At 43.4% G+C, this 27,330-nt stretch overlaps 1 protein-coding gene across 5 annotated transcripts in view; it reads right to left on the reverse strand.

Moving 5' to 3' along the window:
• LOC118096362 (heparan-alpha-glucosaminide N-acetyltransferase-like) overlaps positions 1–27,330 on the reverse strand; it is a 179,474-nt gene that overhangs the window by 88,074 nt on the left and 64,070 nt on the right. For all 5 annotated transcript variants that reach the window (XM_035138107.2, XM_035138109.2, XM_035138106.2 and 2 more), the window contains one exon: positions 24,077–24,159. In XM_035138107.2, coding sequence (XP_034993998.2) covers positions 24,077–24,159 — 83 coding nt within the window. The remainder of the gene's footprint in view (positions 1–24,076; positions 24,160–27,330) is intronic.

Raw genomic sequence — 27,330 nt, forward strand, 5'->3', positions numbered from 1 at the left:
ACAGTTCAAGAAGGATACTGATAAGCTGGAACGTGTCCAGAAGAGGGCAACCAAAATGGTCAAAGGCCTGGAAACGATGCCTTATGAGGAACGGCTTAGGGAGCTGGGTATGTTTAGCCTGGAGAAGAGAAGGTTAAGGGGTGATATGATAACCATGTTCAAATATATAAAAGGATGTCATATAAAGGAGGGAGAAAGGTTGTTTTCTGCTGCTCCAGAGAAGCGGACACGGAGCAATGGATTCAAACTACAAGAAAGAAAATTCCACCTAAACATTAGGAAGAACTTCCTGACAGTAAGAGCTGTTCGGCAGTGGAATTTGCTGCCAAGGAGTGTGGTGGAGTCTCCTTCTTTGGAGGTCTTTAAGCAGAGGCTTGACAGCCATCTGTCAGGAATGCTTTGATGGTGTTTCCTGCTTGGCAGGGGGTTGGACTGGATGGCCCTTGTGGTCTCTTCCAACTCTATGATTCTATGTTTCCTATATCAATAAGCTGCACAGCAGTTGCACAGAAAATGGTCAAACAAAAGGCCTAGCCATTCAGGATAGGAAATTACTACTTCTGCTTCATTTATAGAAATGCTTGTCTCTGTATATATGTCACTAATTGCACAGTGACCCATTTCCTGATTGCTATAAATGATGATTGTAAAAGGCGTACCACAGGGGCATCATTAAATTAATAGGCCTAGTTATATCACTCCAAATACTTAACCGCTCTCAAGAACTAAAGTTTAACCACAATGAGGTGCCAGTTATAACACCAGACCATTTATGTTAGTGTTTGGGCAAATGTTCTCAATTGTGCTATGACAACACGCAAATGGCTTTTATGGAGACACTTTACCCAATCAACATTTAGATCCAAATCTATACATTATTCAGAATGAAGTGGTAGACTGTGGTAGCAGAATCCTAGACCAGGCATCCCCAAACTTCGGCCCTCCAGATGTTTTGGACTACAATTCCCATCTTCCCCGACCACTGGTCCTGTTAGTTAGGGATCATGGGAGTTGTAGGCCAAAACATCTGGAGGGCCGCAGTTTGGGGATGCCTGTCCTAGACTGTACCACTTAAGGATGCAGAAAGCAGGGGAGTTCATATTTTGCTCCCCCGCATAAAAAGCTCCACGATGAAGTACACTGTCAAAATGGGGAAAATGCTACAGTAAACCCCCCCCCTCTCTCTCCCTGTCATGTGGGAGTATTTTTTACATGCAGGGATTTTGTTTCATCCCCCCCCCCAAAAAATGGGGCAAATTCACAGGGAGAGATGCACCCACTGATGTTTACATGGTCCATTATCTTGGGGTGAGAAGAGGTGAGCAATCTCTGATTTTGTCAGAGATGTATGAGTTCTTGCTTCAGATGTTACACTGGAAGCATGCACACAACCTGCCTCATCTACCAGGACCAGAACTTTACAAAAGGACACCTCCACCTGAAGCTAATCTTGGTAAACTGAAAAGGGTAAGTGGTTAGAGCAGCCCCCTACATATTACCATAGCTGCCAAGTTTTCCCTTTTCTCGCGAGGAAGCCTATTCAGCATAAGGGAAAATCCCTTTAAAAAAGGGATAACTTGGCAGCTATGCATATTACATATCTAAGAAGTGCCTGTTGGATCAGGCCAATGTGCCATCTAGTCCAGCGCCCTGTTCTTAAAAATTGGCCAAACGGATGCCTTTGGGAACCCTGAAAGCAGGACTTGAATACAGGAGCACCAAGGAGCAGGAGCATGTTCTGTGGTGTATACTCCACCGGGGGAAAGCATATTAAAGGAATATGGAGTTCAAGACTGAAGCTGTTGCAGAGGGAGAGAAATAGAGAAGTTAGTTAGTTAGTTAGTTAGTTAGTTAGTTAGTTAGTTATGTGCCACCCATCTGCCTGAATTGTTCCAGCCACTCTGGGTGGCTTCCAACAAATTATAAAACCACAGTAAAAGAACAAACATTAAAAACTTCCTTATAAGGAGCTGTATTCAGAAATCTTCTAAATATCAGGTAGTTGTTTCTGAGAGGAGGGCATTCCACAGGGCAGGAGTGAAGGCCCTCTGCCTAGTTCCCTGTAACCTCACTTCTTGCAATGAGGGACTGCCAGAAGGCCCTCGGAGCTGGACCTCAGTGTCCGGGCTGAATGATGGGAGTGGAGATGCTCCTTCATGTATATTGGGCCAAAGCCTTTAAACTGGAAGCTTGGAATAAAAAGTTGGAAGTGCAGATAGAGCAACCTGAATATTACGAGGTTGATGGTATGTTTACATATGCACCCCACCATCAATTTTGCATCAGTGTTTAGGCACACAACAAAAGCAAATGTTTTTTCAGTCACAGGCAGATTCATGCAACTCCTGGAGGGACATTATATGTGAATAGTAAGTTACATTTAGCTTGGTGAATTCCACATTTTGCTGGCCTGTCTTAGCCATCACAAATCTGAGCAGTGACAGATTTCCAGGGGAGAAGAGATTTCTAAAAGTCTCAGGTTCTGATTTAGGAAGTGTGGGTTACACTCAGTTATGGTCTTGAGTCTTTGACACTTTACCGCCAGATTAGATCACCAAATTAAAGTGTGTGTGTGTGTGCATGCACTGTGTTAATATTTGACAAACGAGCCCCAGTCACAGGTCTACTACAGTTGATCTTGTTTGCTTTCCTGTGATTGTCTCTTTCCTGCTGACCCTACCAAAACTTTTTCAAACTTTCTCTAACTTGCAACAACCAAGCCCATGTCAAAAAATTCCACAGCCAACAGCACCATCACACTCTTGAGTTGTACTGCAAAGAGAATGCATGCTATAAATGATGGTTTAAAAGAAGTAAATAAAACCCATGTGCCATAGTTTGATGTGTAATCTACTCTGACAGGCAGTAGGCTGGCTTGGCCGGCCTATTAACCCTGCCCACAGGCAAAGTGTGCCTCTTTGCCACAGCTAATTTTTCCAGTACTTCCCTGTCACTGGCGAAGTCCATTTTGAAACAGCTGAAAAGGTCAGCTGAACATCCCCTCCACTTTGAATGCACTCAGTTCACATCCTGGCATGAAAACTCACAGTAATTTGATATAGAAATCTTTTAGGCTTTCCTCCCTCCTCTCTTCCTGGCTTATTACAGCTTTTCCCCTTGTTATATTCATGTATGATACTGATTATGGATGTCGGTTTTGCTTCGTTTAGAACTGCAGTTTGTGCAATCCATGTAAGACCGAGCTTAATTCCTATCCAAATTGGCATATGGATTCACTTTAAAACAGTGTCAAGAGAGAATCTTGGGAAAGGTCTGCAACTCTGTAACAGAGCATATTCTTTGCATGCATAAGGTTTTAGTTTCAATCCCCATCACCTCCGGTAAAAGAACTTTGGATAGCAGGCCTGGAAAGACCTGTGCTTGAGACCTTGGAGAGCTCCCCTTGGAGAGCTAGGTAGGCCAACATTCTGACCCAGTGCAAGGCAGGATCGTATGTTCAGTCCTGACAGATGGTCAAGGAAAAGCAGATGGGATGGAAGGAACAAGGACCGTTGATAAAGAAAATGGATAGAAACGAGTTGCAAAAAGTAAGTGATGCCTGATTGCTGCTGCAAGAAAGAGGAAGTATTTATATTAATTAGAATCATGGGGAGCAGGGAACAAAACATGACATTCATTCACTTCTGTATATGGAGAGGGAGGATATAGTAATTCATAGCAGGCTACTGTTGTAGAGCAGTAAGAAGGAGGCTAAGGAAGAAGCTGTTCCTAGAGCATCCCTCAATACTGTTTTCAGATCAGGCTCAATAGCACCCAACACAAGCACAAACCTAATACCTAATACCAATACAGACATAGCACTAAGGTAAATTGAGTCTTTTAGACTGGCACCAAATGACGGAAAATAAATAAATTAAATAAAATACAGTGGTACCTCGACTTACGAATGATTCAACCTACGAATGTTTCGAGTTACGAACAGAGTTCCGTCCGCCATTTTGGATGCGGTTTAAATGGGATTTTTTCGACTTACGATTTTTTTTAAAAAAATTCCCCCATTGGCTTCGACTTACAAATTTTCCGACTTATGTAGGTCCGTTCAGAACAGACTAAATTTGGAGTCGAGGTACCACTGTACAGTGTGTATGTATGTAGGTTATTATTTTTGTTTGTTTCTATGTTATGTATTTTTATGTTTTTAATACAGGCAAGCCCTGATTTACACAGCGGTTAAATTATGCCCCTGCCATGCCCCCACTCCCAGTCTGTCCCCTTTTCTGGCCACTTCCAGATCACTGCTTTGCATGTGTGTGCAGTCACGCACAAAACTAAGGCACGTAAATCGGTCATTACCTGTATTGTAAACTGCCCTGTGATCTTCGAGTGAAGGGTGGTATAGAAAGTGAATAAATAAATGAAGTAATATCAGTTAATCCTTCTGCAATAATGGGAAGAATGAGCTGCAGAAATACTATTTTGGATTATTGGTATTCATGATTTTATGCAGCACTATCCATTAGCATGATACATAAGTGCAGAAAAGATAGGCTGTGGCCCCAAGGACTGACAGTGAAAAGTTTGATAATGAGGAGGAGCAAAGGCAACAAGGTATGAATGTGAGCAAATAGTCTACTGATTTCTTTAAAGCAGTTTCTTCTACAGAATAATGTTCATTTCCTTTTCAACAGCACATCTCTTGAGTTTTAGCTATAAATGCTGCAATTATTCCAAGGGGGTGGGGGTGATTCGAAATTACAGCACAGCATTCCAAAAGTACTTTGATTCTCACCTCAAAGGTCAAAATGCAACAAAGCAGTGATACAGAGCAGGCCAACCAACCTGAGATAAATGTACTTTTCCCCAGAGCTGTGAAATAAAATTAACTCTTGAAAGGGAGTTCACTAACTGTGACCCAGTGCTAACAATTTATGGGGCAGATATTTAACTCCTGCAAAATTACAACCGCTCCTCTAAAGTGAGCACTTGATCCTTTTAGGAAAACCAAAACTTCTCGCTATGCAAACTCTAACAATCCCATTTTAATAAAAGCAACTCTACCAGTTTGGAAAGTAATTTGATCCAGTGGGTGCCTCATCACATTGTCCCTCATTTCCTTTGGAAGACAACAGGCAGGCGGAACCAGGCCACAATATTCTGCTTCTTCGTACGGCTATAGCACCAAAAACTAATTTCCAGAATTCCTTGCCAAGTCATGAAGTAGGATTGGAGAACCTATGGTTCACCAGATGCTGGACTCAAATGCCCATCAACTCCAGCCAGCATTGCAAATAGTCAGGATGATGGGAGTTGTAATCTGGAGGGCTTCAGGTTCCCCATTCCTGTCATAAAGGATGATGGGGATTAACCCTTGAACCAGACACACTTGCATGCATCTGAGAAGTGTCACCCATCAGCCTCTATGATGTCACAAGGCCTTCTGGGACACACTGACACTTTGAAACCAACTGGCCTGCTTTCTCTTGACTACTGGAGACTAGTGCAGGGTCCAGACCCTCCCCATATTATGTGCTGGAAGACTGAAAGCATTGAATTATGGCATGTGGGTATGGAAATTAGAGATTGGGCAGTTATTGGCTCTTGGCTCCTATTGTTTTCTGGACAAAATTTAAGATGCTTGTGATTATCTATAAAACACTAAATGGCTCGAGTCCAGCATACCTAAAGCATCAACTCCTCCCCATTGTCCCACCACAATACATAAGACTGGCCTAGACCATGGGTGAGGTAATCTGTCAGGGACTGCATGCCGGTGGAGAGGGAGGTAAAAGTGGGCAGGGCCAGAGCACAAATGGGTGAAGCCAACCTATTTTCTCTTTCTGCACACCTACTTCCCCCCCATTACTTCATGGAATATCTTTTTGTTCAAAATGCCTTTAAGTGGCTAGGGAATGGGCAAGAAAATGTTTAAATCAATGCAACTTGGAGATTTTTTTTATTAACATATTGTTATCCAGTGAATATTACTACTCAGTTATCCAGTGCACACTGTGCATATCATAATCCTGTGCAAATGTGAGGCAGAGTATACCCTGTGTGGCAGAGGGAACCACTTCTGCTCTGCACATCCTAATACAACTCTGTCTCTCTCTCTTTCTTGTTTCAGAGAGTTTATTCCCGAAGTGTTAACACACACCAGCCATCATTCAGTCTGCCAGTGAGTGCCTCTGTTTGGCTCCGCAAATGAAATTTATTAAAACCATTACATGCACAACAATGCCACAAATACCCAGGCCAAAAGTTACTGTATCTAAAACGTGCTTTCATTTAATCAGGAGACAGTGAGGAGATGTAATGAGTTGAGGCAGAACCTTGCTTTCTATGACTTCTCCGACAGTGCCTACATCCTTTAACATAGACCGCATCTACCTATTACTTCAGATTTGTTCTTTAAAAAGCAATCACTGCAGAATAATATTCCATTTAATACACCCAAGCTTTTGCTTCTTACAAGCCTGACAGGCATCACATTTTTCCTGTCTCCAGCTACTTCTCCTCAGCCATTTAAAAACAATGTGTAGTTCTATCTCCGCATCCATCTTGTCCACCCATACAATGGAGATCCTGTAGCTGAATTCCAGAAAATTTATCCTCTGCAATGGGGCTGCATTAATCCCAAGATTCATTTCCTAGACAGGAATTCTCCCCCTCTCTTTTGCAAAGATCACAGGCATCAGGCTAGATATCAGTAAGAGATCATCCGTCAAGCACGTTTCCATCAGCAGCTCTCAAAAAAGAAGAAGAAAACAATACACAAATCGCAGAGAAATCTAAACAGTCCTAAAGAAGGATGAGGAGAGTTAAGCGAGTTTTGATCTCAACAGATGGTGCAACGTCGTAATTATTATCAAGACACCTGGGGATTCGTTCATCCAAGGAAGATTAAAATTCACTGGTGTATTGGATGCAGTGGTCCAGCAGAGGGAGAGAAAAATATATACTGTACATTGTTCTGCAAAGGCTTTCACTACAACAGAATTCCAAGGTTCAGAGAAACATTTTTCAATAATCTCTAGGTAATTTCTAAAATTTTATATCTTTTAGCTTGGTCTGATACAGTACAATTACAAATACTCACATTCTCTTCTATAACTGGAGAAAGAAGCCACGCATACAAGGGATTTGCTGCAAACCACTGTACATGGAAAACATTCAGTGGTTCATAAAAGAAAACACAGAAGCCTTCTGAACACATGAAGTTTTGTGGAAACACTGGAGCATCTGCCTGAATGTTCTCGCCATTGAAATGGGTCTCATGTTTTTTGCTTCTATCTTCATCTTAGGTAATGTGTTATATAACCTATCCTCTAGGATAGGGTGAAATACAAACTCAAATAAAATAATAGACTACAGTATTGTACAGATTAAACCGAGACTGATGAAACACGGTGTAGAGCCATAGCAAACCTTTTCTGCTCACGTCTCCTGTGCTACAGCCTTCTTCAACACACTCTAATCATCATTGTTTATTCACTAGCTGTATTTTCATCCTATTTTTAAGGCAATTGTTCCCTCCCAAAGCGGCTCACTTAAAAAAAGAGAGGTAACCTGCCATCAGGCTTACAAACTAAAAAGGCAAGAGGCAGAAGGGAAGGGGTGTGGAAGGAAAGAGGCAGAGGAATGAGATCAGCTCTTCAAGGCTAAAACAAAGTGGCCAGCTACAAGTGGGTGTTTATATTCCACTGTGGTGAGGCTGATCAAGGGCGTACCCAGGATCAAAACTAGGGGGGGGCAAGCCATGATCATTCAGGGGCGGGGCCACAAAGTGGGAACGTGGGCGGGGCTACAGGGCCAGCTGGCCTGGCGACATCGTGGTGGCGGCAGCGGCGGCAGCGGCCACCTTGTGCTTCTGGGGCTGGCAACGGCGGCGGCTACCCTGCTTGGCTGGAGAGGACGGGAGGGTCGGGCAGGCAAGAGGGGGTGACAGGGTGGGCGAGGGCAAGGCAAGGCACGGCCGCAGTCACGACGGCTCCGAGGCGTTGCTGCATATCAGCATAATATTTCAACCATGTTGTGGGTTCAAGCCCCACCTTAGGAAAAAATTCCTGCATTGCAGGGGGTTGGACTAGATGACCCTTGTGGTCCCTTCCGACTACAATTCTATGATTCTATTGATATATTGCCATAGCATATGCATCATTCTGCTTTCTTGAATTGTCCTACTCCTAGGCATAGCAGCCAACTCCTAGAGGCCTAGGTGCCTCCCCCCCCCAATTACTAGTAAATACCGTATGTGAAAGAGTCATCCCCCCCATGTTGATGGGCTTTCTATGTGGGGCTTATCTGCCCCCCCATATTTTATTAAGAATGGAAGAGGGGGGGAAGGAAGGAAGAAATAGAGAGAGGGATAACTCATATTTGTGGGTGCCTCTGGGTGACGCTGTGATGCTGGAACTCTGCAGCAAGAGGACGGGAGGGTCAGGCAGGCGAGAGGGGGTGGCAGGGCGGGGGAAGGCACGGCCGCAGTCATGACAGCTCCGAGGCGTTGCTGCATATCAGCATAATATTTCAACCATGTTGTGGGTTCAAGCCCCATCTTGGGGGGAAAATCCTGCATTGCAGGGGGTTGGACTAGATGACCCTTGTGGTCCCTTCCGACTACAATTCTATGATTCCATTGATATATTACCATAGCATATGCATCATTCTGCTTTCTTGAATTGTCCTACTCCTAGGCATAGCAGCCAAATCCTAGAGGCCTAGGTGCCTCACCCCCCCCCCCCCCAATTACTGGTAAATACCGTATTTGAAAGAGTCAAACCCCCCCCCATTTTGATGGGCTTTCTATGTGGGGCTTATCTGCCCCCCCCCAGTATTTTATTAAGGATGGAAGAGGGAGGGAAGGAAGGAATAATAGAGAGAGGGATACCTCATATTTGTGGGTGCCTCTGGGTGATGCTGTGAAGCTGGAACTCTGCAGCAAGAGGATGGGAGGGTCGGGCAGGGGAGAGGGGGTGGCAGGGCAGGCGAGGGCGAGGCAAGACAGGGCCGCAGTCTCGATGGCTCCGAGGCGTTGCTGCATATCAGCATAATATTTCAACCATGTTGTGGGTTCAAGCCCCACATTGGGGAAAAATTCCTGCATTGCAGGGGGTTGGACTAGATGACCCTTGTGGTCCCTTCCGACTACAATTCCATGATTCTATTGATATATTACCATAGCATATGCATGATTCTGCTTTCTTGAATTGTCCTAGGCATAGCAGCCAACTCCTAGAGGCCTAGGTGCCTCCCCCCCCCAAAAGAAATTACTGGTAAATACTGTATTTTAAAGAGTCCCCCCCCCCATGTTGATGGGCTTTCTATGTGGGGCTTATCTGCCCCCCCCCCCAGTATTTTATTGAGGATGGAAGAGGGAGGAAAGGAAGGAAGAAATAGAGAGAGGGATAACTCACATTTGTGGGTGGCCTCTGGGTGACGCTGTGATGCTAGAACTCTGCAGCAAGAGGAAGATACCGGTACACCTGTACAGGAGCCTTGTAAGCAGCTTTCTCTCTGCTTGATTTACAGCAGGCACGTCCAACAGGTAGATTGTGATCTACCAGTAGATCACTGGATGTCTGTGGTAGATCACTGCTAGATCACTGGCACCCCTAAAAAAAGCTCACCCAAATTTTTCCTCCTCCCTAAAAAAAGCTGAACTATGACCTGAAGCCCTAAACAAAAATGGGCCTCCCTCCCTCCTAAAAGAAGCTCAACAAGTTTGACCTAAACCCCCCAAAACAGGGCTTCCCTTCCTTAAAAAAACTCAACAGCTTTGACCTGAACCCCCCAAAAGGGGGTAGATCACTCCCAGTTTTTAACTCTGTGAGTAGATCAGAGTCTCTTGGGAGGTGGCCACCCCTGATTTACAGTATACAGATGCAGGAGGAGGGGCAGACTGGAACACCACTGCTTTTTATAAACATCACTGTGTCTATCAAAGCTACAGCCCCCCCTTCTTATTCACTTCCTTTTAGCCTTGCAGGGCCACCTTAGTCAAATTGAATCCTCTGCACCCTCATTAAATCGCCAATAGAACTGTTAATGCGATCCCTGAATGCCCATTAACAACTCCCACTGAATAACAATAGGGTGAATAGGGTGGACCTTGCCTGAAGGGATATTCTGCTCCATTGTCTTAACTGCTTAAGTACTGGTAGCCACTTTGCTTTATTTATTTGATGTGTTTTTGTTACAGCTGTGTTCCCGCCCCCAGCAAGTGGAGAGCTGCTCTTGCTAAAGCAAAGCCCTTTCCACTTCAGTTTTTGGAGGGGCAAAGTATTGGTTATGGTCTGTAAAATACAATAATTTTTTGCTTCTAGGGGGGGCAGCTGCCCCCTCCTGCCCCCCCCCCTGTCTACACCCATGAGGCTGATCTTCCCTTGCTAAGTTCTTGCTTGAAGAGCAGTTGGGGGCTCTTATTCCGTTGGCGTGTGGGTGGGGACAGTCTCCTCCTCCTCCTCCCCCCCCACCTTTGCTCCTGCTTTTTCAAGGGAACTAGCAGTTGGCGCTGAACTCCTTCTTTGGCTGATGGATGAGGCCTGGTTCGTCTCCCACTTGCCTTATTGTAATTTTTGGAAAGCAGGGGATAAACAGCCTCCCAGTTGTCCTAGGTCATCCTCATATTTCCTCCTCCAGTATCAAATCAGGTATCTCAAATTACCCAAGCAGTGCAGTGATCACTTCCCTATGGCTTCACAATATGCAACTCTTGTAACACCTCTGGCTGCTCCTGCAGCCATTTTTAAGATGGGGTCATTCCCTCTGAGACCTACTGTGGCCCATGGATTCTACAGCAGAGTGGCAGTTGGTACAACTAAGGATTGGGGTGAGGTGGGGGAGGCTTATAAACTCTTTTGATCCTCCCTGTAACTCTTCTTTTTAATTGTACTTTGAAACATACCACAAACCACTTCAAGAGTACAAGTTGGGAATACCACTGGGGTACAGTAGGTGGCTTCTGGAAGGTGGTGGTACCCTAACTCTGGAATGCCCTCCCCAAGGAGGCTCACCTGGCACCCAAGCTTTTGATCTTACAGTGGGGGTTTTCTAGAAAAAAGAGGTGCCAGAACTCACCATGAACTTGTTCTCTGCCTTGTTCTCTTATAATAGGAATGGCATACACCTGAGAGTTGCCAGAACAGAGTTCGGGTGAGTTCTGTCTGGGAGAAAAAGCCCTGCTTTACAACACTTTAGTGAGTTTCAGATCTTTGAGGTATTCCTTGCATTTTAAGATCTATGAGAGCTGCCATGAGCTTCATTGTTTTGGTTTCTATTGCTGGTTTTCTGCTGTGTCAGATTTTATGCTGCAGTTATGTATTAATTATCACTTTCTATACAATTTGTCTTAATTTTTATTGGAAGCTGTCCAAAGGACTTACGCTATTGGGTGACATATAAATGTTGTAAATTAAATAAATAAACACTTGAGATAAATAATCAAATGCACAGACTAGCAAAACCGTGTGGGGCATTGCCACCCAGTACAATCCCCTTGGTGGTGTGGGCAACACTGTTGGGCACGACAACACAATTCAGCTACTTTATGTGTTGCCAGAGCATACCACCTGAAGTGAGTCACTTCAACCACAAATCTGACATCTGCTGATTGCGCGTTTTAGTTCTCGGTGGCTGTAAAACCTGCTAACATGAAAACCTCCTTGTTTGCCCTTGTCAAAGGCAACTGGTCTGAAACTCTTAATAGGACTAATACACAAATTCTGCATACCCTTAAGAAAATTACTGGGTTGTGCCCAGAGCTCTTGGCAGCTCGCCGACTGCATCCTATAAGCCATCAGGCATGCTACAAGCTTTGCTAAAACTCTAGTTAATAAATAGTGAAAGGGGGAAGTTTATAAACAGGAAAAGATAGTCCAGCACCATTCTGTGAAAATATTTCTATTTCTGCAGTGGCATCAGTATTCATAAAACTTACTGAGTAACAACACAGAGGACAGACCCCTGCCCTGAGCAGCTTACAATCTAAATTGAGGTGTGTGGGAGGAGAAGGAAGCATATCAAATCACAGAGAAAGAGGAGGGAGGAAACAGAAAGGCAAAAAATAAACAGGAAATTAAGTTTGATCAGATGGATACTCAACTTTGTTTCAAGAGGAAGAGAAAGGGTGAACTGCACAGGTATTCTGGAAGGAAGTTCCAGGTACAAGTGGCAGAGCAGGACAAAATCTCATCAGGGAACTTAGTGCTGTAGTGATGGAGGAAGGAAGGTCAGTGTCAAGGTGGGATATGCATTGCGATCTCCGAGTCATGCTTTTTTAAAAAATAATACAATTAAGAAGCCAGTCCTTTCTTGTTGGATTTCAAATTCACAAGGTGCACTTTGGCTACTGCTCTTTAGCTTTCACTTGTACCGACTGCTTTCTTCACTTAGCAGCTAAAGCTCACAGAGAAGAATGAACATGGACAACGAGGAGCAGTAAATGCAAAACAAATAGCCCTATATACTTCAAAGCCTTGTTGTACAGATGACAGCTTGTTTTTTGTGGCTCCTGTGAGACTCATTCTTTTTCTTCCAGGACCATAGCGCTATAAAGCGCCGGGGTTTTTTTTTCACTCTTAGGGAAGCATTATTGGTTGTTTAAACTAGGAAAGATGGCTGCATACCTGTGTTTTTGCTGGGAACCGCAGGTTTTTCATTCGGTAACTTCACAAACTATTGTGCAGGAGCTGAAGGTTGCTTGAATTTATTTCCAAGTCTTACATGGAACATATTTGGCACACATTTCCCACTAATGCATATGGCTTTTGCAAATACAATAAGTCAAAGTCTTTCACATAAGTACCCTGTAATCTCTGCAGAGCAATGAATAGGTAATAAATTAGAGCAGAGGCCAAATGACCCCAATAGCACGTAACACTCAGTGCCAGGTTAGGGGGCATGGAAAGTATTAACAATGTGAGTTCTCATATCCACCAACAATGATGTTGCCTCCAATACCCATTTTATAAAGGAACACCACATTCTATTTTTCCTCTCTGCTGGGCTATGGACAGCCAGCTGTGCACGGTGTTGAAAGTATCAATGCTAGCAGGTCTGGAAGAGGAAGTGGGGCAGAATGCTGGAGCAGGAGAGGAAAGAGTCACAAAGCAAGGGGAGGAAATCTGGAGGCAAAAACCACCACAGGCCAGGGTCTAACCCAGGCATGGTGAATCTGTGGCTCTCTAGATGTTGCCAGATCACAACTCCCTAAACATTGGTCCTGGTGAAGCTAGTGGGAGTACGAGTCCAACAGCAACAACTGGACAGCCACATGTTCTCCATCCCTGGTCTAAGCTACTGAGGACTGTGGCCAGAAGAGGCTGGAACAGGATGCAAGCACTCAGCAAGAACAAAGACAGTCAAGTGAACATAGGACTTGAGAGCCTGAGAGTGAAATCAGGAAAAAAAGAAGAGGCAAAGTTCAAAACAGTTCTTTAAAATAATGATTTATTAATAACTATGACTTACCTAATACATTTTGATTTAAAAAAAATCAGGGTCATATATAACTGAATAATGTAATGCTATTTGCTCCCCAATTCCAAATGGCAAGAAGTCCCAGACCAGATACTAGAGTTTGTTCTCTTTGGATGAGAGAGAACTCTACAGACCTATGGCCCCTTTGTAATATCTGCTTTGTTTAGAAAGAGACAATCAACAATGTTCAGAGAAGTTTCTTCTCAGATGCAAGAAGAGTCCATAGGGCTATGATGCACCTGACCTATATTCGCCACGATTTCCAATGTTTGCCCAGCTTGTCATAATAGCTTCCATTATGAAAAGGGCAAAGCTCCAGGGTGGGGATGGTGGGGAAGAGTCAGCAACTCGTGTCTCTTCTAGTTATTGGATAGATTCCTTTGTCTGTTATGTAGACTACAGAAGCCTGTATCCCCACCCCCGCCCTTTCCATCCACTTTCAATTTGGGCGACCTGGACTGCTCTAGAGAATTTCTGAAACACCTGTTCCGTGCCCCCCACAGAGATGTCAGGGTGACATTCTATCATTTCGTTGACTCTCTGATTCAGCTCTCAATCAGCATGTTATGCATCAGATGTTATCCAGCTGTAGCGCATGAGGTTTGCCTAGGTTTTTCTTCCAGGCCAGATTTGCCCAGAGGTGATAATGTGAGATCAGTTGAAACCAGGGTGGGGAACCTATGAAACCCCCTCCCTCAATGTTTCTGGACTTCAACTTTCATCAGCCCCAGTCAGCAAAGTCAATGGTTGGGGATGAAGACAGCGGTAGTCCAGTGACAATTTGAAGGTTGTAGTTTTCCCCAGCCCTGGTTTAAGCTTTGCAGCCTGGCTATCCAAAAACATTTCTCTAGCAGCCTCTCCTCTCACTTGTAAAATAATGGCTAGATTACATCAACAGGGTGAGTGGATAACCTTTGTGCAATTGTGAAGCATTTTAAGCATTAAGAAGGAGGTGGGCTCATAATCAGGTGGGGAAGGGGAACTCCCTTTTCACATTTACTCTCCCAATACCTTCTTAAAAGAAACATGCTGTGCTGGAGCTGTTCCAGGGAACATTCAGCCAAATCCATTTGGAAATGGCTTAAGTCAAAGGATGGAATCTGGACGTTTTGAGGCTCTGCTTAGTAACTCTATCCTAGCCACATAATGAAGAAGGGCAATCCACCTAAGTAATCTTGTATTTTGCTGTCTTGAGCTGTCTTTTGCCTGTTTCCTTTTTGTGTCACAGTTTTATCAGTCTGGGCCCAGGATTTATGAAATATCCTGCTTCGATTGTTTGGTTACATGCTTCTTTGAAAGAGCTTAATGCCCAGATTAGAGAAGAGGGATTCGGAAATTATGGCTGGAACAGACAGATGGATCTCAGACCTTAAAGCCGTTCCTCCCTGCAGCTTGCGTTTACGTTGGACATCCAAGCTGACCTGGATAAATTTGGTGGTGGCAGTTATAAAATATTAGCAGTTGCCAATAAGTTAAAATACATATGGGCCAAGAGTGAATGATTTCCTTCCTGTGCAACCACAGGTTTGAAAGCAGTAAAAAGGAGGGCAGGAAACCTCCAATGTTGTGTATACGTTGAATGTAGTAGATGTCATATCTGAAATGCTCCCATTGGTAGGCTTCCTATATATGGAAGTTATGGTCCTGAAGCATCTTTCTTTCTTAAGACATTCAGAAAGGCTATGTGAAAAACAATAATATGGAGCCTGCAAGAAATGTTGCTGTATATCCTCACCCCCTAACACAGAAGCGGGGAATGTCAGTCTTCCTTTGGGTCCAATGCAGCCCTCCAGACCTCAACATCTGGTTGCCAAGACTCTGTACAGGCTATACCCCTCACTGACTGCTGTATGCCTTTGTCTACCAACTTTACCTGGCTGGAATGTCTTCTTGACCTGTGATAATACCCTTCCTCATCTGGATGGAGGATGGAGAGTGATATAAATCTGGTCACACCCCAGAAGACTCCTCACAAAGGAATGTGACCCTTAGAGCATGGGTGGAGAATCTTTTTCAGCCTAACAGGAATGTTCCAGCCAGCCAGCTCTGTCTCTCTCCAACTCAAGGATACTATAACCTGTTGAGGTGCAAGGAAATCAATTCACTCTTCCCCTCTTTGGGTTTCCATTTTCCTTTCCCAGTTAAATATTTTGATGCTCAACCTGAAACCCTTTGAAAGGATCTAACCTTCACATAGTAAAGTGCTTGAAGGCAGGCACCAAAAATCACTAGCTGGTATTACCGCGTTAAGACTCGAAAAAAGCCAGCCTTTGATCCGAGCACATACTTAACTCTCAACATCTGAGGAATCCCACTGGAGTTAAAAGTTTAAACACATATGCGGTGGTTAATTGCTTTAAAAGGTCAAGACCTTATTGTTTCACAGCAGGAGTACATCTCAGCCAACACACGGGTGTATTTCACACAGTGACATAAGCACAATACTCAACTTGCACGCTAGTCATAAAAATTGATCATTTTAAGCCTCCCCTCCCCATTCAACCCCTCAGTTAAACAAGTCTTATATCAACCAAGCCAGCTGTCATTGATATCCACTATCCAGTCCCAGTGGGAGCCTTTGAACATGAACCAAAGCAGCTGCCTTCTAGACAAAACTAGGTGATAACTGCCTGTACCAGAATGAGGTTCTAGCCTTAGTTCTATCATCAGTTCACACATTTGTGAGTTTTTATATCTGAACTTAGGATTTTGGAAAAGTGTGCTGGAGTCTTAATGCTCAAGCTGCAATGAACCTCAGATCTTCTTTTCTGCCACATCTCTTGTTACTGTGCTAACACCTCCAATTCCCCAACATTTGCTGCTGGATTAAACTGTCCCAATTTGCAGCAAAGTGGTGGAGTTCAGTCTGCTTCCCTCCCTGTTCAATTCAATGGGAATGCATGGAATGCTCTGAAGATTTAACCCAGGCATCCCCAAACTTCGGCCCTCCAGATGTTTTGGACTACAATTCCCATCATCCCTGACCACTGGTCCTGTTAGCTATGGATCATGGGAGTTGTACGCCAAAACATCTGGAGGGCCACAGTTTGGGGATGCCTGATTTAACCTGATGGCCAAGCTCCATCAGTGTCCATGGAGGCTTCTACCATCAGCTTCCGAGAGGGGAATTTTTGTCACAACCATGTTAGGGAGGGGGATATGGTTAAACCCCACTGTTATGAGTTTGTGGAGAGAGTAGGCTGTACACTGAGACCTTTCTAATCCAGCAAGTGTTAAAATTTAATCAGGGATTCAAATTCCTGGAACAGCCATTGTGATTACAAAGGAAAGGGGCTCTGTGCAAGGCAGAAAATGGGTGAGGTCCCCTCCTTCAACTTGTGGGCAGTTAGAAAGACAAAGGAAGAGCTGAGAGTTGAATGATGTGAGCTAGAAGCTGGCAACAATGCTGCTGGCTGAGAAGTCAGAGAGACAGAGCAATGCTCGATTTCTATTTGGATCCAAGGCTGCATCCATGGGAGAAACAAGAGCCTTTGGGGGTGTTAAAGCTGTGAACCCCTTCATCACTGGCTCAGATTGCATATATGTGTAAATAAACCATATATCATAAAGACACCAAAATCTCCGCTGTCACCTCGTGCCAAAGGAAATATGAACCCTGAGTAAGCGCCTGGAGATGGTTATTCCACTGTTTTAGTAGTGTTTTAGCATTTTGCAGTTTGAGTTAATTTTTTGTTAATTGCAAACCACTTCTTGGAACTGAAAAATGGAGTATCCATTGCTTACATAGATAAAGTTGCTTGCTTATGTATATTTACATGTATTTTCCTAACTTTAATAGGTCCCATTCAAAAAGCAAATTAAAGGTAAAATGGCTGTTAGCCTCCAATTTTAGCAGTTGAACATTCTCACCTCACTGCATAATGGGTTTTTTTTAATGGAATTACAGGAAAGTAGCAGAAGAGTGTTGCTTGGTCTCAGGCCTCTATAGTTGATTTTTTTGACACAGCTGAGTACGCTTCCATACCTCCTCCTGCACTTGGTCTCCCCCAATGGGAATAAAATAGATTGACTCTAATAGGTTTTAATGTACAATGATTAGCTCATTTATAAAAGATTTCTACCAAAGCCTCAATTATTTAGATGCAGATCAAGATCAAAAGAGATCAAAGCATAACCTGAACCTGTAGGAAAAATCAAGATGTTAATTAAATGAGGAGAAGATCAATGGACTCCAACCTCATCTATATGATGCAGGAGGAGGAATGTATTAAAATTCAGGACAGCCGGGACACTAGCACACAGGAGAAATGCCATGCTGGCTGTGCACACACGCAGTGCTGCTTTTTGCTATATGAAAAAGCATTACATCAAGTCATGGACCTTGATTCATGATTCATTACCCGCCACAAACAGATGACATCTGACCCACAAAGAAAGATTAATACAACTATTTCAGCTGCATGTTTGTAAGTGCATCCTATGCTGAAAAAGTCAAAGTAGTAATGAATTATGACACGTATGTCACATGACATGTCAACAACCCAAGATTCATATGCTGGGAAGCTTAAATAACATCGGTGCAATCTAGTCCTTAGGGTCATTCAAGCCCAGTGCTGGAAGTCAGTTTATCACTTACCTGCCTCTTTCTAGCAGCACCATTTGCTATCGCTGAATAGACGCAGCGCACTGCAGGGTTTTTGTTTTTGTTTCACCACTGGGGTTCATGTTGATGAAATCACCCCCAACTGTAAGTACATTGGAAGTCAGCCTCTAAATCAGAGCTGAGTGGCAAGGAGTTGCACAGGTTACCCTTTTCAGCCTGAATTTGTTACACAGATGGCACACATCTGGCTAAAACTGCCTAGTCAGCATACAGGTTGCCAACTCCCTAAGTCAGTGAGAAAGCTTTGAATTTACAGTTAAGCAGTGTATGCATTTTATGAAATAAATAAGCATACCACTAGCAAAACAGCCAATGCTGCACATGCAAAGGGAAGGCTTGTTTAGTGCAGGGACTGGGGTGGGGTGCAATGCGTCTCAGTGATACTCTTTGCAAAGACACCTGAGCCTCTTTCTCCCATGGAAGCCACACCAGCCGTCAGCCTATCAAGACTGCTTTGACCACTCTGAGGAAACACTGTTTGACATTTACCATCTAGCTCAAGGCTGGGGACCCTTTTTTCTGCCCAAAAGCTGCATTCCTTGCTGGGCAGTCTTCTGGAGGTCACATGCCAAAGATGACCAGGGTCAGAGGCAAAAGTAGACATAGTAATAAATGCAAATTTTACCTTTGCACAGTAGGCTGATTTCTGCAGATGCTCACAAACCCCTCCCTAACCTCCATCTATGGGGCATTATCAGAGCTCAAGTGTGGCTCAGGAACGTCCCCAGGGCTAGACACTGTTTGGCCCTCAGGCCCAAAGTTCCCCCATCCCTGAGCTTCTACAACATCTGGACTGAGCTAGAAAGCTCAGTTGGTTAGAGTGTCTGTCCTGAACCAGAGGGTACACCTGTCGCCAGGATCCTCTTCCTCCTCCCCATTGTCCCGCCAGTTTATGACGTGTTGCTCATAATGCCAAGGTTGCAGGTTCAATCCCAGTAAGGGACAGCTGCATGGTTCTGCATTGCAGGAGGTTAGACTAGAGGATCCTCAGGGTCCCTTCCAACTCCATGATTCAAAATGGAGGACTGACTGAGGAGTTTGCAGCAACATTTGAGGAAGCTGAGATGCAGAAATTCTGCCCACCTTCCATGCCTGCCTTTCAATGCTGCTATGTTCATTTCTAATGTCTGATGATCCTACAGCAATATATATTCACCTAGTAGCATCCACAGTCACTTTTAGGAACTAAAGCATCAGTGCCAGGCCCAAAGATCACAACCTGTCCTTTAGGTCTCCATTAGGTCCTTAGATAGTTTCCCATCCGAATCCATCTGAGATGGTTTTGGATGCTGCAACATTTCTAAGGTAGGAATCTTCACTCCTGCAGAGATCCAGTGGCTTGGTTTATTCTGAACTTTGTTTCCGCAGACACACAAAAAAGGCAAGGTGGGGAGATCAGGGGAAAGCTCACATTTCTACTGGACAGTGTTTGCAGCTCAGTAAGGAAGCCAACATCACAGAGTGTGCAGCTTGCCACTTACTGGCATTTTAGCAAAGCAAGCCAAAGAACTGATGGCAGTTGCACAAATCTTGGAACCATAAAAAGGGCAACAGATAAAGGGAGGAAAAATGATTTGTCGAGAAGTAGAGAAAGGTTCCAGAGGGAAAGAAGGCCCCGGGGAGAAAATGAAAGATCTAATTATTTGGTGAAGCAAGGAATATTAACACATCACTCATGTTTAGCATTAGCAATCATGAGAGTTCCACATCACTGCATTGTACAGCACGAAGCCGGAACCTGTTGAGAATGATAGATATATTCGGTCCTAGACAATGACAGTGTAGAAAACAGATTTTCATTAAGCAAGTGGGAATATCTGTAGATTGCCAGCTATACATCTGTCTCATCAACATAATGCATAGAGTGGAGTGGGAGACTCTAGTTGATCAATGTGCTCAACTAGGTCAGTTGCCCAAAAAAGATCTTTATGGATCACATTTAAAGCATTTTAAATATATGTTTGTAAGTGTTTTAGAATGAGAACCAGGCTAGTACAATCCATAGTCTTGTATGACTGACAAAGTTGCCCACTAATTAAATAATTTTAGTTGATTAATCAACTGCCTTGTAACCAAGCAACAGAGGAATTGATTCAACATTGACTCACTGCCTGTATCTATAAGGCTATTCAAATGCAGCTACACTGAGCATCAAATATTTCCCTGAATTAAGGCTGAATAGCCCCAAATATTTTTGGATTTGGGTTATTATAGAAAAGTATGTATTGTGCCTACTTTTTATAGTTGTGTTTACATGAGGTTTGGGTGACAGATACTGCTCTGTTTTACAGGTTAGGATCAGGTCAAGTCCACAATCTGTAACATTAAAATCCAAATGGGAGCTAGACCTGTATATTATTATATGAAATGCTCTATAGGCTTCGGATTTGACCAAAGGCATTTTTGTATATTAGGATGCCAAATGTACTAGTTGAGTATTTGGCAACCTGATATACCAAAGAAAAAAGGTTATGCAGCAAATGATTATAGCACATTCCATTTTTGCATCATTTTAAATCAGGGCCTGCTCAAGATATTTTGATACCAGAAGTGGAAAATTCAAATGACCTCCCTAATGCTAACTGAAATGGAGCAGAACCTACTAGAAAGGAAGGACAAGACAAAGAGGTTGATAAAAAAAAATATGTGTTGTGAAGAAAATGGATAGAAAGAAATATTTTTCCCTTGCTCAAAATATTCAAACATGGGGTCATCTAAAACAACAAAATGGCAGGGGTTTCAGAACAAGCAATGGGAACTCTTCATACATTCTGTAGCTTTAGATTGGAATGTCCTACCCTGGGATGTGATGATGGCTGCCAACTTGGATGTTTTTAAAAGGGAATTAGACATATTCGGATGGAGGATAAGGCTTTCAATCACTCATAGTCACAATGGCAGTATATGACCCACACAATCAGAGGTACCATGGCTCTGAATACCAGTTGCTGGGGGAGCAATAGCAGAAGGAGTCTAATGCCTTCTTCCCCTGCTTGTAATCTTTCAAAAGGCAGCTGGTTGGCCACTTTGGGTAACAGGATGCTAAACTAGAGAGGAATCACCAAATCATAGAATTGTAGAGTTGGAAGGGTCCCTGCAATGCAGGAATCTCAACAGTCTGATCCAACCACAGGGCTCTTAAGTTCTCCAGAAGTTCTTCTAGCTATGAATGGATCAGACTGCTCATTGATATGCAACTACTATGTTTTTGTTCATTTCAGTGGCGCCTGAGCAAGAGACCTTGGTGACTCGTGCCACATGGCAAGCTCTATTTGTCTTCTACTCAGCTGCCCTTACCCAAAATCCACCACCAGAGGAAGTTGCTTCACTTTGCCTGAAGAAGAGTATGACCTTTGCTTTACATACTGTTATGCCTTATTAAGAAATGCCATGGACATGGGCAAGGGAGAAGATTCTACACCCCTCCTGGAAGGCGTCTAACTGTCATCAATGTAGTTCTATCAAGTCTGATGGAATAATGCAGACATTATCACCAGCTCTGCTCCTGCAGCTGATCTGGGAGAAAGACTGCTTCTAGGGTGGGACTCCTCTTTATCAATGGCAAGGCAGCCCAAACTGCTGCTGACATTGACAGGGAGTTGTTGCTCTTGTCAAGACAGAATCTGAATAAGCGAAACTATCTATATAACTGCATTATAAGACTTGCAACTTAAAAAAAAAAACTTAGCTTGCTTTTCCTTTCTCCCTCCCATTCCTTTTACCTTGTGTGCCATGTCTAGATTGCAAGGACCATCTTAGCACCGAGTTCTACAAGCTGCTCTGAGAGCCTTTTTGGCTAAAGGGCAGGTTATAAATGCCATAAATTAATAAGTCTCTTTTGCTATCCCTTTGGGGAAAATATGTCCTAAAGCCTCATTTCTTTCCTGAGTACATGTTTGCTTAAATCTTGTTTTCCAAATGGCATAGCATTATCTCTCACCTTAATTACAATACATGGTGGTGACAGCATTAGCTTTGCACCATCTCCTCCCTGGAAGAGCATGCAGCATCAGATGCCATGAAATGCAATTAAGTGTCGCTCAGGCAGCCAGACTGGGCTATATTGGCTTCCTTCAAAATCCACAAGCAGCTCATTGTAGTAACTACTCAGCCAGAGCAGGCTGATATCTTTGGTGACCTAGCAGGCATGCAGGAAGGGAACCAAATTGCCTCCTAACCAGTTCATGACCTCTGTGCCTTTTCATTATATAGGATCCCTATTAGCAGCTACTTAGTAGGAAACCACCTACGGAGAAACTGTACATTTGCTTGCATGCATGCAGACTAAACAGAAGCAAAACAAGCATGTCACATCACTGGCTAGTAAAGGTAAAAGGTAAAGGTAAATGACCCCTGGACGATTAAGTCCAGTCAAAGGCAACTATGGGGTGTGGTGCTCTCATTTCAGGCTGAGGGAGCCAGTGTTTTTCCGCAGACATCTTTCCGGGTCATGTGGCCAGCATAACTAAACTGCTTCTGGTGCAACAGAACACCGTGACGGAAGCCAGAGCGCACAGAAATGCTGTTTACCTTCCTGCCACAGTGGTACCTATTTATCTACTTGCATGGTGTGCTTTCAAACTGCTAGGTTGGCAAGAGCTGGGACAGAGCAACGGGAGCTCATCCCCTCATGTGCACAGATTCAAATGACCAACCTTCCAATCACCAAACCCAAGAGGCTCAGTGGTGTAGGCCACAGCCTCACTCGCGTCGCCATCACTGCTAGTACAGTACTGAGGTAGGATAGCATGGCGGTGAAGAGAGTGGACTGTGAGCCTGAAGTCCTTGGTTCAAATCTTGCCTTGCCATGAACTCCCTTGATTGCCTTAGACAGACATCAGTCTCACCCTACCATATGTTTAAAGCACTCTTTTACCACGCTTCAACAGTCATGGCTTCCCCAAAAGAATCCTGGGAACTGGCTCGTTCAATATGTGCATGATCGCACATGCATGCATTGTGCCAAACCTGGAAAACGTCACAAAAGGGCTTTTCCAATGGTGTTTCAAATATGCGTGCTTTCACTGACACACACAGTGCCTCAGAATATAAACACACACACGCCCCGTGTAAATGTGGGTGTTGCCTGTACCAAATGTATCTATAATGCCAATGGTTTGATTCTTGGCTTGGCTCCATTTCCTGCTGTTGTTTACATATTGCCTATAACAGTAATGTCTCGCTTTGAATGTAACTGACCTGTATGAAGGACTCTATGATTTGAAAACAGGCATGTGTACTTTTGCTACCTAAGAAAAATCTTTTAATAAAGAGAAAGAGGGGGGGAGAGACTTACTAGCTCATCAGGCAGTAGGGTAGGGGAAAATCCACTGCAGTAACAATGTTAACCTTTTATTCCCAGTGGGATTGTAACAACTAATACGGTAAGAAAATGAAGTTGCAGCCGCACATGGAAAAGATCTGGTCAACTGCTTATCTCTCATGTCTTTATGAATCTGGGTAATCCAGCATTTTTCTCAAAATGGCATTAACATTACTGTTCTCTTACTATTTATATTATAGTAGTATCTAGGGTATTGCTCTGAAAACTGTTTTCCTCGTTTAGTTACATGAACACAAACAAAACAACTTGCTGTATGAAAAAACACCACAGCCTTTAGCCAAGGGCTGAGTAAATTCCCTTCTCTACTAAAGACTACTTCTTCTCTGTTAAAAGAAAGGTACAAGGAATGGGTGTAGAATTCAAAACCAGCCAACAACTCTTTTGTTTTGGTTTTTTAAAACCAAGTTTCTAGACCGTATGACTAAGTGAATGAGTCTGAAGGTGTGTGAGCAGTTTCTGCTTAAATCCCAAAATGAACAACTCAGTAGCATTTGCAGCCATCAGAAAAGGTGGAGATTAAGCATCCTGCATAACGCATTGCACCCCAATTCCCCATTAAGACGGCACATTATAAACACTGCTCCAAGTTTAAATGAAAAACTGTATAAAATCATCTATTGTAAAAATGAATTTTAAAGACTATGGCAAATCAACATGGTGCACTACTTTACCCTCTAAATGTGTCCAGGGAAAGGAGTCTTCGACGTTTGGGTTTCTCCTCCACCAGTCTTGGGCTCTCTGTAGAATTAAGTTCCTAAAAGGGAAAGCGGAGAAAAGAGTGATGTACCTTTGTTGACAGTCAAGTTCTCCATTCAAGGAGAGCCAGAGCATGGCAAAGACAAAAAAAAAAGCTAGAAGTCAGCACTGATGGAAGATTAGAGTTTTGCTAATTACTTAGAGCAAGGTGGTCCACCATGAGTCCCTCAAGGCCATTTTTGGCAACCCCCAGGAATATTTTACCTCTGCCACAGCCCTCCAACTGCCTTCCCAAAGCTGGGTAAACAAAATGTTGGGCTTTGAGAGGGAGGCATGAGGACTCTGACAGGTTCCTAGAGGCCTCCTGCTTCCTTCCCAAAGTCTAGTTAGCACTTTCCCAGCTTTGAGAAACAGGTGGGGAGGGCTCTAGAACCCTGTCAGAGCTTCGTGCCTCCTTTCCAAAGCCCAGTGCTTTGCTTAAGCAGTTTTGGGAAGACAGCACAAGGGCTGCAGGGGGGCATCACAAGTTGGCCTCTTTTTGAACTGTTAGAAAAGACAGTTCCCATCCAAGGTGGTCATTATAATAATTTTGCCACATTAAGAATTTGGAGGATGTGTCAAAGCTGATGCAGAATGGGCCAGAATGACCCCCTTATGCATAAAGCTGCTGTCTAAAACTGTGCAATGTGTTAGAGACACTTGGGAACACACACACACACACACACACACACACACACACACACACACACGTTTATTAACTTCTTCATAGCCAGAACCCATCTGGAACAAAACTAAATGGCCTAGAATGGAGACTTCCAAGCTAGCAAAGTTAGCCAAAATCACCAATCACGCAATACAAAATCAGAATGAGAAAACCACAAAATGTCCACAAAAGCCACATTCCAATACCAGTTCTGTGACATAAACGATATTCCCCACCATAAAATGCCCTAGAATGCCAACTTCTGAGCTAACTGAGTTAACGAAATTCATCAATCACTCAAGTCTAGAAAGGAATCCTGAAGAAAACTTCCACAGAAACCATGCTCCAATACTCATCCCAAGCATCAAGAGCTACTCCAAAAACTGGAATGCCAAGTTCTGAGCCAGCCAAATTAATGTCACATTGGACCCAAAGGGCACAATGAAGTAAGCCACAAAACCTCCACAGATACCCTAATTCAATACGCATTGCCGGACATAAACCATTTTCTTTGTAAACAGCCCAGAATGAGCCAGCCAAACTAACTAAATTTGCTAGTGACACGTGACTGGATATGGGCTGTAACATCAATTTGCAAGCCAGGCAAAGCACTCCAATTCACACATTAGAACATAAGAAGAGTCCTGTTGCAGCAGACAGCACCTGATTCTCACAGTGGCAAACCAGATGCCTAGGAGAAACTCACAGTACAACAGTAGTCACTTCACCTGGTATTCCCAGATAATGGTATCCAGTGCCATGCAGTCTCTCACCGTGAAAGTAAAACAGAGCCATCAGATCTTGGAAGCCTTAACCTCTGTGAACTCATTTAACCTTTTTTAAAAGTCATCCCAGTCGGTAGCCATCGCTCCATCTTGTGGGAGCAAATTCCATACTTTAATTATGTGTTGTGTGAAGACGTAGTTTCTGTGGTTTGTCCTTATCTAAATCATATAACATTCAGCTTCATTCATTGGTTCTGGCATTGTGATGCGAGTGGTGGGGAAACCTCTTGTTTCACTAACTGTACAAAGGACTGAAAGTGTGGTTGCACCATATATTTATAAATAATGGTGTTATGATATTGGCGGTTTTATTTTCGGTTTTATTTTCAGCACTGCCTAATGATCCCTATTCCCTAACATGGAATTCTCCTTTTTTTTCACAGCTGCCGCACACTGGGTCAAAATCTTCATCAAGCTATCCCCTATGACTTCTCAAGGTCACACTCTTCATCTGGCACTCACCCTAGCAGAGGGAGATTCTGTGTAAAAGAGGTGAGATTCAGCCTCAGGGATTTTGAAGGTGCAAACTGAAGTTGTATGTCTCTCCAGTGCCTGTTACAGTGACATTACTGTTAAATGGACAAATGAAGCAGTTTGTTAGCAGTTATTATTACTCAGGAATTTGGTTGGTTTGTCTAGCTCACAAGTTCCCATAATCCCATTCCAGGTGCAGTACTTTTTTCCAGAATACCATTTATGGTCCAAAGCAAGAACCCAAATGTGGTTTCTCTGGGTGTTTTACAATTTACATCATTCCAATTTGTTTCTCTGTGAGTTGTGAATATGGCTCTTTTGTATTGCTCAGAAGATGGTGTTCAAAACAGGGTTTTCCCACCTTATACGTATATCCACACTTCTGAAGTATCATGAGGTTGTCCCTGCATTTTCCAACCAATCTTTGCAGCCATATGGTCTAGTCATTGGCTTTTTCCTAACTTATTTTAATAGAAAGCTGAATTTGATGGTATACTGAATTCTGGACCCCATCTACATTTATGGGATGTTGGGAATGCTCTATGTTGGGAAGCATCGTAGCAACACATTCCTTTCAAACAGATGATTTTTAAAAACCCATTAATTTTAAAATGGTTTCTGGAACCTTGCCTTATGCACAGATTCTCATGGATAGAGATTTGTGTGCCACTCTTTTACAATCACATTTTTGCCCATTTTAAGACCCAGATGTCAGTGTGGCACTGCCCATATTTCTCAGCACAGGAAATAATGCATCAAAACCTAAGTATGCAAACATACATCAAACACTCTTTTCAAAGGATCCAGACGTCAACAATTGATATTTCACAGTGTGTTTTTACCACTGAACTATTGCCCAATGTAGATTGTCTCCAAAATACCTTGATAAATTCTGCTTGACATGTACAGTATGCCCTTCTCCATTTAAAAATAGAGGAAGCTTACATGCTAATGCTTGTGGGATGCAAAAGGCGAGCCGTGCTTCATTAGATTTGAAGGGACGATTCTCTCCTAGTTAGGCCTCTGGCTTGGCCATATTGAATTACAACGCTAAACAGAACAGGAAGGATCTGCCTGCCTAATTCTGTTTGATAGATCGCTTTGTCATTTTCAGATGCCAGATTGGAGATAGCCGCCGCCTCCTTGGCAAAGAACGGTGCTTTAGAGCTCTAGGCTATCAGGAGCAAGCGCTAATGTAACCCAGCGTATGCACAGAGACTGATAGCTTGCTGTAAAATAATTGCTGCAGTTTCTCCAAAAAATTATG

The sequence above is a fragment of the Zootoca vivipara genome, chromosome 5 (assembly GCF_963506605.1).
Source record: "Zootoca vivipara chromosome 5, rZooViv1.1, whole genome shotgun sequence".
Lineage (NCBI taxonomy): Eukaryota > Metazoa > Chordata > Lepidosauria > Squamata > Lacertidae > Zootoca > Zootoca vivipara.